The sequence below is a fragment of the Microplitis demolitor genome, chromosome 9 (genome assembly GCF_026212275.2).
Source record: "Microplitis demolitor isolate Queensland-Clemson2020A chromosome 9, iyMicDemo2.1a, whole genome shotgun sequence".
Lineage (NCBI taxonomy): Eukaryota > Metazoa > Arthropoda > Insecta > Hymenoptera > Braconidae > Microplitis > Microplitis demolitor.
In genome coordinates, this window is record NC_068553.1 from 4,870,952 (window position 1) to 4,885,636 (window position 14,685).

Consider the following 14,685-nt stretch of genomic DNA (forward strand, 5'->3'; position numbering starts at 1 on the left):
TTAAATTCATTTATAAATTCTGTTGTGACACTTTAAAAATCGTTTTTTAATGATTATTTAACACATTAACGATGATTAATAACGATTAACTTTATAATATATAGCAACTATAATTTAATTTATAGAGTTTTCTAAAAAATAAATTAATTAATTAAATTAATAAACATTGAATAAATTAATTGTCACTTGTATCAGGTAGCTTTCCAGCACGAAGTATTGGTGCCATCTGTATTAAAATAAATTTTAATTAATGATAAAAATAATTTTACAACTAATTATTATAACTATATGCTATTTTTATTATTATTTTACATGGTACTGACAGTTTTATTTTAAATAAGAACTGTAGTTATTTGGTTATGTATTTGATTACATCCATTGATTGTAAAGTTTAGACTGATATTAAGTACAAGAATTTATTATTTTGTTCACAAAAAAATTTATAGTTAATGAAGTTTATCAATACCACGGTATCGACAAGACAATTTATGACATATCTTTTTAAAAATTAAGTTCTAACATGACACGAAATCTAGGCACTTTTTCATCAACTCAGTATTTGTAAATGTTACTCAGATGACGAACTTTCAAGATAGTTCACTAGACGTTTTATAAATCTCAAGGTACATGGCGTTCGAGTCACATAAATTCAAATTCAAAAATCCGTTAAAATTTAAAGACAAAAGTTATTGAACCGGAATTCAATGTTAACTTAATACATTAAACAGAAAGTGTGCCAATTTTTTTCAGTTGGATCATAAACATTAGAATTTATGAGGTAATTAGTTTAAATCATTTCAAGCGACAAAAGAAATTAACAATTTATAGGTAAATTCTGGAAATGGACATGACATGGTACTGACATTCAAGTGATATATTGTAAGTTTTCTCAGAGTGGCAAGTTATATAATAGAAAAATCGTGTTGAAATATGTTCATCACTATCCAATTAACACAAAAATTTCATCGATTGATTATTAATTAATGACCTTTAAAAACAAGCAATACAGGACATTGAATATCACAGTTAGAACGGAATTACCCATATATATATCAATTAGATTGTAAATATTTTGAGGAATTATTTTTTTTTCTCTATTAGGACAAATAATCCCGAGTAATAGTAAATAAGTTAGTTATTAAAAAAAAAATAATTAAGAAAACAGAAAAAAAAACTTAAGCAATGGATTAAGTGTTGACAGCTCATTTTTATTAATTATTAATTATTAATGTTTAATTATGTCAGGGAGAGTGGGGCAAAAGAAAACATCATTTTCTAACAAAAAAAAAATTTTTCCTTTAGAAAAAAATATGGGATGAGTTGATCATTCCAATCGTAAGCATTTAAAAATTTCGGCAAAACAAAATTTTTTTCGTGTTTATTATCTAGATTATTTTATTACAAATGGACAAAAAAGCCAATTCGGGATAAAATAAATTCGAAATAAAAACTTTTCTTTTTGGAAATTCTTAAATGGTTCCAACATTCGGAGCGATTAGCTTACCCCACACTTCTAGAGTATATATAGACGTAGATAATAAATAATCTGTCATCTTACAAAAACTCGTTTTTGAGATTTTTTCACTAAATCAATCCTTAGGAAATAAAAAATTTTTTTCGCGTAGTTGAACGTTAAAATAAAATATCATCATAATCATCATCGAGTACCTCGAATGAGCCTCATGACCGAGAAAATGATGTGTTTGAAATAAAACGTGAATTTGATACCGATAATCAAAGATTTAAATCTGCTAAAGTACGCACACCTATAATTTACCAGCTTATACAGTTAAGCATGAGCTGATTGGGCATCCTGGCTCGAATGAAGATAACGAAAAAGAAACAAGAAATTTCAAACCGAGGGTACCGAAAATTTTTAAACAACCATCTCGTTTAATTGCTAAAAAACAAAGTTCACGATCTTTCAGTACAGTAGCTTACTATGATTTTACCGATTTTATAACGATTGTTGGTGACACAATTATTGTATTTTCACCCCGCACAGCTCCAACACCTTCTGCTCGTCCTGTAATTAAGATTACAGGTGATGCGAATTTAAGACCTGGTGATGGAAGTGTTGCATCGATTCAACCTACGAGTATTATACGAAATGGGAAAACAGCCGATCCTCTTTTGGATGCTGTTAATAGCCGTAAACAATCAGAATCAAGTGTTTTAACTCCTAGTACGATTGAAGAACCTGAAGAATTATCATCATCTAAATCCCCGGGAAAAAATGTTTTTATAAAATTTTATTAAATAATATACAATTTTATAAAATTTTGTAAGATTTTATAAAATTTCGGAGCAAAATTTTATAAAAATTCAATAAAATTTCATAAAGTCAGATCTGAGTAAAGAACGTAATAAATAAATGTAATTTTATAAAACTGTATAATATTTTATAAAATTGTATAAAATATTATAAAGTTTTATATAATTTTGTCAAATTTTATATGGTAAGATCTTAAAAGGGAAGTAATAATCAGATAAAATTTTATATAATTGTATGAAATTTGATAAAATTTTATAACATTTCATAAAACTTTAAAGAATTTGATGTCACTATTGCATCTAGTGTGGGGCAGCATTTCGTAAAATTTTATAAAATTTCACACAATTTTATAAAGTTTATAACAAAATATTAGAAAAGTTGTTAGAAATTCAAAGTAAATAGAAAAAATTTTCAATGGTAGTAAAAAAAATAAGTTCCATTTTTGTGGGCAATATGTAGGCCGCCTCCGTCGACGAGAAAAATAGTATACACTCCTCGGGAAGTAAATAAGAAAGCCTCAGATCACATGTTTGTTGACCTCGGCTTCGCCTAGGCCAACAATTACATGAGATCTGAGACATTTCTTACTTTACTTCTCTAGGTGTGTAATATACAATTGCACAATTATTGAATGCAAAGGAAGGTAAAAAAAATTTTAATAGTTTTTATCATAATACAACAGTCATTAACATTTTTCGACCAATATTCGATTTTTGGAAAAGTTCAACGAAAAAAATTCAAAATAATGCTCAATTATATTTACAAAAGCAATTTTGGAATGGTTAAAATACATTTAAAAAATAAAATTTTTTTCTCATAAAATTTTGGGAGTACCTCGTTTTGCCTACCCCCGCCTTCCTTTTCGCCTACATATTTATATATATATATATATTACATAATGTGGCAATTTTAATTTTAATGTTAATAAACTTTTATTTTATCAACCATCAATTAAAATTAAATCCTCATTACTTACGAAAAAGTTCAAAAGTTTCGCTATTAATTCAAAAACATAAATCATTAAAAATCAATAAATTTAATTAATTTTAAAATTTTATGTCCATCAAACAATCGATCGTTGAACTATTTAAATCGTTTTTTTATATATAATTATAAGTGAAGTTATATACAATTTAACCTGATCGTGTTTGAAAAACCAGTTATTTCTGCAATAATGTGCGAATTATTATATTATTATAAATTAATACTATGAAATTTAGCGGATAAGAATTCATGTGTAATCATAAATACAGCAACGAATTTCTGATAACTACAAGTGGCCAATGGACGAACGGAGCAGACTACAACCCATCGATCACAAATGTTGAGCAGCATTGAGGAGGGACATGAATTGGATGGGTGACCCATGCCGGAAAAGAAAAATGATTTTATAAAATTTTATAAAATTTTACAAAATTTTATACTGGAAATGGTCTGGTAAAATTTTATAAAGTTTTACAAAACTTTATAAATTTTTATGAAACTTTATAAATTTTTATAAAATTCCGTAAAATTTTACTATGCCATTTTCAGTATAAAATTTTATAAAATGTTAGTACTAAAATTTTGTGAAATTTTATAAGAACATTTTTTCCGGGTCTACACTTCTGCTTTTACTTCCTGAAACAGAAAGTCTCAAGCCAATTGGGTTACTCAAAATTGTTGACTCAACAACATCATTAGATGGTACGATAACTTATTATAAGAATCTTATTTATGGTACTTATGTTTGTACTAATTATGCTCAGATGATTCATCCATCTTCAAATGCATATTTTTTCCCTGATAAAGCAACTATCACTTATGATACGACAGTTAAGCCTGAGGAAGAAACTGAAGAACCTTTAACAGCAATGGGGATTGATACAACAACAACAACAACAACTTTACCAACTAAAGATAAAACACTTTCTTCTGAAAATAATGAACTTACCACGCCTTTGGAAGAAACAACGGAGGACTCATCGACATTGACTATTACTCATACTAATCAAACAAAACGAGATTTTCCTAATGATATTGTTAATGATCCTCAAGGCCGTAGTGTCACAGGAGGATCAGCTAAAAACAATATCGATAATGATGGTAAAAAACTTGAATTTGCTACAAGATTACTACCTTCTAATGCTTATAAAACATTTACATATTTCATAACTTTCTTTATTCCTGATGAAACAAATAAAGATTTAACTACGACATCTGTTCAATCACGAGAAGTTAATTCTTCTAAAGTATCTTATCTTACAGAATCAATTCTACTAAGTGCTACTAATGATGTTTCGTCAATGTACACGGCATCAACAACAATGCCTTCCGTAGATACAACATTTATATCAGTTTCCACGACGACAACTCTTTCAACGCCTTCAGAAGCAAGTCCTAAAGCCGAAGATGAAGATTCAACAACAAAACCAGAAGAAATAGAACTTATTTTCAAAACTCTTTATACGACTTATTTGACGACATCCTTCCAAGAAAGAACATCAAGTGTTTCTAGTCGTGAAGTTCTTGAAAATAATGTCATAACTCAGACTATTAGACGTGATGGAATATTTGGTGATGTTGCTGGATTATTTAATGATATAACAATTACTTCAACAAAAATTCAAGATACTGTTCAATCTTCAACTATTTTAGTGCCTGAAGAAGATTCGGTAACTTATGAAGCTTCTACTACTCTAGAAGACTCAACAACTGAAGCTGGTTTAACGACATTGCAGGATCTAGAAGATTATAAGAGTACCATTGAAAACAGTTTCAATAAATTCTCTATACTTGAACTAAGTCCTACACCTAGTGTCGTTACTGATTTACTGAAATTTGAAGCAAAAAATTATTTCACATCTTACACTTATTTTACAAATATGTTTGTTGATGATGAAACAAAAAAAGAAACAAGAAATGAGGTCTTTAGTAATATTATAACGGAAAAAATTGAGCCAACAATAGTGGTTTCACTACCCCAAGTACCTTCTTCAATTCCAACAATAACAAAGAGCGCACATGCACCTCCATCAAACATTTTTGCATACTTAAAAGCGATTAAAAAAAAAAAAAAAAAAAAAAAAAAAAAATCAGATAGTCAGAATCGTTCGGCTTGTCACTTTACTCACAATTAGCTAACAAGTTGCTACCCGATAGTTGTCGTGGCTTACTTGTATCCGGTGATATAAAAACTATACGTGATACCTTGTAATAATTTTTATTAATTTTTCCTCTGTTGCTAAGCATCTCTACTAGAGAAATATTTCCATTATGAGTCATACTTTCCCCTTTGTTATTAGGCATCCCTGCTAGAGGAATATTTCCATTATAAGATCTAGTCCCTTGCTCCTCTAACCTAGTTATTTCTCTTATCCCAAGAAGTTTTTCACCTGAGTCATACAGTCCCCTTTGTTACTAAGCGTATCAGTAGTTACTTTTGATTTTTCTTTGTTACATTCTTTTGAAAATTTGAAAAAATTATTTAACATTTTTTTATGAATCATACGATTAGTTTCTCCTTTTTATTATATATCATCCGGAAGTTATCGTTTATAATTTTTTACGTTTTTAATTTTCTTTCTTTCGCATATTCTTCATTTTTTAAATTAAAAACTCTGTTTTTGGAAAAATTATCAGTCATTTTTCGTAATCGGCTTCTTCTTATCAAGAAGTTAAATTAGAATTGTCGTAAGATCCGCTCGGTAACCTATTCTTTTTCGCAATCTCTCCTTAAGGCTCGAATATCGCGAAAACATTAAATTCAGTGAGAGTGCAACCAAACAAAGGAGACGACCGACAACGTAACCACCTTCGCACAATTCACCGCCAACCAACAGCATCAACAATCCGGAAAGGGTCCAAGCTTGTCCAGCCACCAGATCATCCATTAGAGAGTACAATTTAAACAAATAATTTCAATAAAGCCAACAGCAATAGTAAGTCCTGACATTTTTATTACTAAAATTAAGAACATATATATACTCCCCCGTTCCCTATCCATGCTCGACACCGAATAACGTGGCCTCCGTTACCCGAGTAAAGGACTTAAGTGTCTTGATTCAAACTTAAGGGACTGAGACATATATTATGTCTATCCAGACGCAATACTGCAATTGCCAGTTGATATGCGAAACATTTCAGATGTCTAGATCCAGTAGCTATTTTACTTATTATTTTGAATTTTTATTTTCATTCTACAAAAAACGTTCCGATCTTCAGGTACATTTAAACTACTATTTTGTCAAATAAAAAAAGTTGATGTAACTGTAAAAAAGAAATATTTACTTTCTATTTTTCACGATATAAATTATAAACGTATGTTTTAATGCGAATCCAATCTTTATTCTTAAATAAGTCTAGATGGTTTCTTATTAATTCTTCACACTCTTGTTTTTTAGAGGTTTTCTTAAGTTGAATGTTTCTTTCGAAATAGTTTTTGACAACTTTTGCTTACTCTGATATCCATGGTATTTGACCAATTTGTTTACAAGCTAAAATAATAAGATATTTCTGTTATTATCATATCATACGAAACCAAAGTTAATGTTATAGTTACTTACATTTTACTTTTGTTAATGTAGATTGTTTCTTGTAGTCAGTCATAAGATTGCTTAATGAAACATCATTGTCAACCTCAATATCATTATTATTATAATCATCATCATCAGTATCCTCCAACTCAACTGCATTTACTTCTGGATTAATTAACCAACGTGAAAAATAGTTAGAGAGGACCGGGATATTGTAAAAGTAGGACGAGTTTTTCGTAAATTTTTTGGTAAAATTTGTTCTGGCCCAACTGCCGTAATAAAGTAATTAAATAGTAAAAAAAGTTCATTTAATTCGGTGACCTAGCATTTTGCTATGTGATTGACAGTATTAGTTTGCGTGTATATTATTATTAAAAACCTTAAGCGATATTTAATTGATTAATAACTAAACGCTTAAAATTTCCTTCCGTTCAAGATTTTGTTCCGTGATCTTTCCCTTGAAACTTTATATCTTTTGTCCGTTTTGTAAAAACGGACTGGTGCCCTCGTGCACTAACTCAGCCTGAGGAGCTGGTTCAGACACATTATTATTTTGTTTATAACTACTTATTATTTCAAGTCATATTTATGATTATTATTACTAATAATTTTTATTACTCGAGGTGACCACATACAGATTCTACGTTTTGTTCGCGTTTCCGTAGTGGAAATAGAAACGGTTTCCGTTATCGTATACTCAGAAAGACTACCTCATAGATTTCTCAAGAAATAATACCATCTCAGTATCGTTTAATAATTCTAATTTTAACTCTGCGAGTTTAAGCATTGCATCAAAAGCAAGTCCCGTCGCAACGTAATAATGTAAAGGATCGAATCCATGTTTTTTATAGCAACTGCTTCAAAATTTTCAAATCCATCAGTAAGTGATAAGAAATCTGCTTTTAAATATAAATCTGAATATTCAACAAGTGTATTTAGATTAAATCTATTCTAAACATGTTAAGCATGATTAAAATATTCATCTGGAATATCGAAGAATGATCGACTATCATTATATACAAAGTATTCTTTGGATTACGAAAATATTTAGTCATTCTATAATTCATTTCTGGAGTGTATTTGTCAGGTAGGAAATATGCAGGTTCTCTTAAAAATTTATTAGCTACAGTATTAGGACCAATTATGCCACCATGAGCCAATAAATAATTAATGTACGATGATTTTGTGGAACTTTCTTTGAACATTTTATCTTACATAGCTACCATAACATTCCATTTGTCATCTCCAATAAAACTAGATGTTGTTTTTTACTGATTTTGCAGTTCGCAACCCAAGGTCGTCAAACATTTCCCAAAAACCTTATAACCACGAGCCAAACAAATTTTACTATGATGAGCTTCAATAGTGTCGTTTATTTACCGATATTGGACAAACAGATTACCACGCCGCTTAATATATTTATTTTCTAGGATTTAAAATTCTGTCATTCTGTTCGCTTTACTAACATACTCTTTTTGCATAAGCATTATTACAAATTCGACGGATATTTTCTCAAAAATTCTATCACTTGGTTCACTATATCACCAAATATCATTCCCAAATATACGAGACCATGATGCATAGCAAAAATATTCTCAATGTAACGTACTCAAAGGTCAAATACTCGTACACCCGCACTTAATTGCACAGTTATGTTCAATTGTTATGTTTGAGCTGCCAGTATTGGAGTTTTATATGTGGAAGAGTTATGAGTACTAATCAATACAAGCGTATTTATATCGACCCTGTAAAATCCGTAAGAAAGAAACTAATATTTGTACTCGTGTATTTTACAGTGATGAGCGTTTTAATTGTCATGAGCAACCGGGATTATATTAAGGTAATCAATCAGTTTGTGGAAATAAACAGTGCTGTTTAACATGTGAAATGTTTATTATTCCAAAAACTTTTAGGTATAAGTGTGGTAAGACTATGTGTAATGTCTGTAATAAATTATGTGAAACAGGTGGTCTTTGTTTTATGCTTGTAGCTAAACCTATGGAAGAACTAAAAAAGTACGCAAAATTTCTCTACTATGACTTTAAAACACGTTGAGACGATAAGCTGCAATGCATCCGTTAATATTCACATACCTACTTTATGTATCGCACAAGCTGTTTGTAACTTATGCTGTGACAATAAATATTTAAATCTTAATCCTAATCTAGTAACTCGTATTAATTGCGGTATATGTAAAATCATTTTTTATGGTAAGAATTGTGTTAAAGAAATTGTAGATTATATTTTTGAATTAACTAAATTAAAAAAATTGTAAAAAAGTTGTATGCATAGCACATAATGCAAAAGGGTTTAATGTCCAGTCCATTCCCACTAAAATTATCACCAAGTAATATGATGATATAGATACTATAATAAATGGTACAAGTATCACGTTAATAGAATTCAATAAGAAAAAAATTAAATTTATTGATAGTCTAAACTGTATTCCTATAGCTCTAGCGGCTTTACCTAAAACCTTAGGTCTTTCAGATCGAATAAATAAAGCGTATTTCCCGCATTTATTTAATGTCGCAACAAATCAAAATTATGTAGGTCCTATACCTAAAAAAAATTATTATAGTCTCAATACAATGAGTGCGACTGAGAGGAAAGTATTTTCATAATGGTATAATGAAAGAGTCGGAATAAATAATTTATTTAATTTCAAGGAAGAAATTATATTGTATTGTCGACTAGATGTTAGCATGTGATAAATTCCGTAGTTTAATTTTAAAATGTGGCAACGTTTGTCCGTTTTCAGAATGTGCAACTATAGCATTGACTTACATGCTATTTTACAGACGTAACTTTTTAAAAATTAGCAAATTGGTATAATACCGCGTATAGGTTATAGGTTAGGGGATAATTAATCGAGAATCGCTATTGAATGGCTTACATGGCTTAAAAAAAAAATATCAAACTAAAACATGCTTTACGGGATCGTAAAATTAAAATACTGAACAGAGTAAAATTAGGTGGGTATGGAGTGGATGAATACGGTACAAAATGCGCATATCAATTTCATAGTAGTTTTTGGCAGGGGTATCCGAAATGCTTTGGAAATACTTGTAATCGCTCAGTATTTAAAAAGAAAGATGTTAAAAAATCTACCAGCCTCAATTCACGGTATGAAAGTACGCAGATGCAGACATTGAAATTTAAAGATTGTGGATAAATAGTTCAGAAATTTGTTTTTTTTTTCCTCTGTTTCTTTGATATATATTTTTATTTCAAATTATAATACAAATCGAATTACAAATTATTATTGTTATTATCATCAATGGTATACATTCAATTTTTTCAAACATTGACATATTTTTTTTTTTTTTTTTTTTTTTTTCAATTATTCCGACCTTTCGAATTTTAAGCTTTTGGGGCTTTCTTTTTCTTTTCCGAAACGTTAAATCTTCATGTTGAGGCACCCTGATTTTGTTAGCAACGCCTAGACCTGGTTCTTGGACTTCAGTTGTCTGACTTGACGGAGAGGAGTATTCTAAAATCAGATAAAAAATAATGAGATCCAAATGTCACGTCCTGGAGTCATGACGGCTTGTGATTTGCCAGCGCGGATTATTTGAATTAAGACGTGGCTTTAAATTTTCGGATACATGGGTAGTTCTTGAGAGCTCGAAATAACTTGGTCGTTGATTAAAGAATAAATACATTAGATTTATTCATATAAATAGAATAGCCAAAGAATTTAGTTGAAAATACGCTTGAGTTATACATTTACTGTTTGACAAATAACTTTGAGTCAAAATAATTGTATATTTGAATTAATCCAGGAGTTTACTTGCGTGTACTAAACCGTACTGTTATAATTTCTGAATAATGTCTGAGAGCGTAAGAGTAACAGAGTAACGAGAGTGATGCATCGGGCTTCGGCTTTTTAAATTTTTACATGAGCCAACACCCTAGAGAAAAGTGGAAGTTTGTTATCATCGTTCGATGCTGATGTAGTTGCGTCAGCAGTCGAACGATGTTACCCAAAGTTTTCAGATATTTCCGGAAAAACTTAGTTTTTATTTTTCTATCGTTTTGATGTTCGTTATTTATCGTATAATCGTTCTTATCTATTCTTATTCCTCGACATTCTTTTAAAGAAATCGTCGGAGATGAATATAGATTTTGATGCATTAAAAATATCTTATCTATTTGACTATTTTTAGATGCATGCTTATTGATATACGTTAAAAGGAAATATATTATTATTAATAATACAATTATTGAAATATATCGATTTGATAGGTTTCAGGTCGGTCTTTTATTATTTTAGATTTAAAATTGGCAGAGTCATCTGATAATAAGCAGGCTGGCACGTAACACTTCTCTATTCAGTGGACAAGCACTACGCTTGTTTTGGGCCTTACTTCTCGTCAAAAACCCGTAATTTTTCTACTTTACGATAGTTTTTATTTCGAAGTTGCAAAATCTTTGTATTGACCTGTAGCCCATTGTTCAAATGCTTATTTTCATTGAAAAGCATCATTTGTCTATTAAGATACTAACAGCTAATGTGTTAATTTGTGCAAATATATTAGTACTTTGGACTCTGTGGAAAGTACAAAACAATTATGTGTCATTTTAAAGACAAACTTCGTAATATTTGAATTGGTGAAGTTACTTTAACTACTGATCGCATATCTATTGTTTGCAATTTCTGCATTAAGAGATACAAGTGAAATGATAAAGTCTTCGCTATAGCCAAAATTTGGTGGTATCTGAGTAGATCCATTTGCATACGAATTTTTTGTAACTTTTGTATATACACTTTGTTTTCTTATTCGATTTATATTTATAATTATGTACTTATTTTTTATTTTATATTCTTTATTTTTACTTTATTAATTCTTTGTTTGACATGTGATTCACATAATGACTATCTACATCTCGTGCATATACTTATTTACTGTTTTAGTATGAAAAAAAAAAAAAAAAAAAAAAAAAAAAGTTTTTTATCTTGTTGTATAGTGCTATTCTAGATGATAAATAAGCAACACAATTTCATTATTTCCGAATTCTTACCGATATCCAACTGAATAGAAAAAATTTGATGCGTGTATATGCTGTTATGTCCGGCTGTTATTTATTTGTTTGGTTGCGTGGATTAGGCGTTCGGACTAACCAATGCAATTTTCGGCTCAAATGTTTAGTTCAAGCCTTAATTTATTTATTTTGGGATACGTTTCGATGTGAACTTTCATTTATTTCTAGTTTACTTAAAAAATAGAGTTATCATTACAGTAGATGAATATAAAATGCGCTAGGTCAATACATACGATTTAAACTTTATAGCGTCCTTATTTCCTCTTAAAATCTTTGAGACTGATTGGAAAAATTGTTAAAGTTGGAGAAAGAAAAGAGGTCAATTGTAACAGTCTTACCTTTGCACTGATATGTAAATATATGTATGTATATATTTTTTTTTCTTTTCCTTGAGGTGATTTCCGCGTTGTAGAATACTGGATTGCCTGCTAGCTCTCGATGACGGCAGCCTCCGGATGAGGGATGAGGTGGTGATTTACTACTTAGCTTATTTTACGAATAATGCACCAGAAATTATTGCCACTTATTTTCCTTTATTTTTAAATTCAAATTCAAGATTTATAATAAAAATTTCTTGAAAGAAAATAGAACTGATACTCTTTAAAGGAATATCTTTATTATCTTAATCATAACTTAATTACACTCAAAATTTTGCACGAAATTTTACACTGATTAATATTATTAGATATAAATTTGTATTTTATAATAATGCTCACAAGTATGAGTTACCACTTTATTTAGCACTCACAACCAATAACACTTTTATTCTTTTGCAATTTATTTCTGTTAATATTTCCTTTATTTTCCTATGCAGGAAATAAAGATAACTCTTTAAAGGAATTCTTTTTTTTTCTTTTTTAATTTTTAAGTTAAACATTCGTTTAATATTTCTTTCTAATATATTCTTTTTCGCGGTGCGATTTAATAATTGCTTGATTTATGCTAACTGATGTTCTGAGATATATATATATATATATATATATATATATATATATATATATATACATGTCGGATGGGCAGCAGGTAGTTGAGAGGTACTCTTAGTACCATCATTAGTAACACCTTTGTTCGTAGACATTTTTATTTAGTCAACAAGATATCAGATAAATAACAAAGTAACTATCGTCACACACAAAATTACTCTCGAGGAAATTTCACAATTGATTAAAGTATTACAAATAATTCAAGTATTACAGTATGATTTAAACTAAGATCGAAGTTACACAATAGTAAATATTTACTATAGGCTAAATATTACAATAACTACACTCAAATAATTATATGGATTATAATACACGCGGTACAGCAGTATTCACTAATTTAATATACAACTCAATCGTAGAGTAAACAAAATATACGTGACAGTAAAATTAGACTTGAGAACGAATACACGGTCAGCAGGATACGAGACGCTCTCGACTCAAGCTCAAACAGCAGTGTCACTCTAATTGCCCTCTGAACTCCAAAAACTACTGTCTTTACCTGAAAGACCCAAAACGAACTCCTCCGTTCTATATTGTACTATTTTACTATCCTCTGACCGTGGCTACGTTTGGTGAACAGATGCCACTCCAAGTCTAAGCCTACCGCCATAAAAATATTTTACAACAAGCTTAAAAAATTTCCCAATCCGATTAAGTTGTAAAATATTATTGCTAAATATTGTTGCTTAAATAAAATATAAACTAAAATGTAGTTGGGACTTTCCAAAGTCTCTGGAAAAACCCAGCTATACTTTTATCTCCGACACGGCCATTCTGACAATCACACGTCCTCGGGTGTCTCTGAAAACATGCCATGTTAAACGGAGTATAAGTTCCATGTTGTGATAAGATATTACAATTTTAGATTTATCTGCGAATATGATTCATTTACAGGTCCAGCCACATAACAGAAATTTTATCGCTAATCAATAATAGAATTAGAACAATAATAATCAATAATAGTTGAAACCACAAACTAAGTTCACGTATACTATGCAAAATCCCTCAGTCATAATTCCCATTTGCCAAATATTCATACAATCTTACAATTCCCACCAGCTAACGCCCACTATTCCAGGCTCTGCCTGTATGCCACATACAGTGTAAAAACATATACAGTTGCCACAACTGTTTCCGCCACATCATCAGCTGCCCATCGCGCCCTGATCAAACCGACTAAATCAATTTGCAGTTACGACTACAGTCTGATGCATGTGCGTGATATCATAAGATCTTTTAACAAACCAGGTCCGCGACCTGTAGCCCTCAGTGCTCAGCGTCACTGGTGGTTACTAATTCCAGAGTCCCTATTTTAGAACTCTGTGCATCGTCACTACATTCATAATCAATAGAACTATCGTTACTATCGTCAATACATACATCCAGTTCGCTGGGAATATGACTCTCAGGCATTTTTCTTAACTTATCATGACTATATTTATAGCTTCTTTTATTACTTAATGACTTTAAATTATAACGATCACTATCAAGTATTTCTGTTATTACGAATGGACCTCTAAATTTTGGATCAAGTTTCGTCTGATTACGCTCCTCATTTTTAATTAAAACATAATCTCCTACTTTAAACGTATTTACTTTAGCTTTATTTTTATCAAATCTTAATTTTTCATATTTAGCATTTTCCTCAATGTTGTTAATTGCACACTGTCTTACATTAGAGATATCGACTTCTTCTTCGTTGTCATTCACTAATAATCCAAATGGTCTTGCCTTTTTACCGATCAATAATTCTAAAGCACTTGCTTTGGTGACACGATTAATAGTTGAGTTTAATGCTAACTGAACCTCACCGATGGCTTCTTGCCATGAACGATTATTAGTCTCAACAGCGGTAAACATATTTAAT

The 14,685-nt window shown here is 30.1% G+C and overlaps 1 protein-coding gene across 1 annotated transcript; it reads left to right on the forward strand.

Moving 5' to 3' along the window:
• The first annotated feature begins 773 nt into the window (after positions 1-773).
• On the forward strand, positions 774-13,751 carry LOC103577767 (probable serine/threonine-protein kinase nek3). The gene is made up of 4 exons (XM_053742054.1): positions 774-778; positions 1,758-2,238; positions 3,859-5,241; positions 13,713-13,751. The coding sequence occupies exons 1-4, from the start codon at positions 774-776 to the stop codon at positions 13,749-13,751; spliced, it is 1,908 nt and encodes a 635-aa protein (XP_053598029.1).
• Positions 13,752-14,685: the final 934 nt, after the last annotated feature.

Excerpts from the sequence above, each read along its gene's own strand:
- LOC103577767 (XM_053742054.1), top strand. Across the intron at positions 2,239-3,858 it reads CTAAATCCCCGGGAAAAAAT|AACATTTTTTCCGGGTCTAC; the intron begins GTTTTTATAAAA and ends AAATTTTATAAG. Across the intron at positions 5,242-13,712 it reads TAGTGGTTTCACTACCCCAA|GTCCAGCCACATAACAGAAA; the intron begins GTACCTTCTTCA and ends ATTCATTTACAG.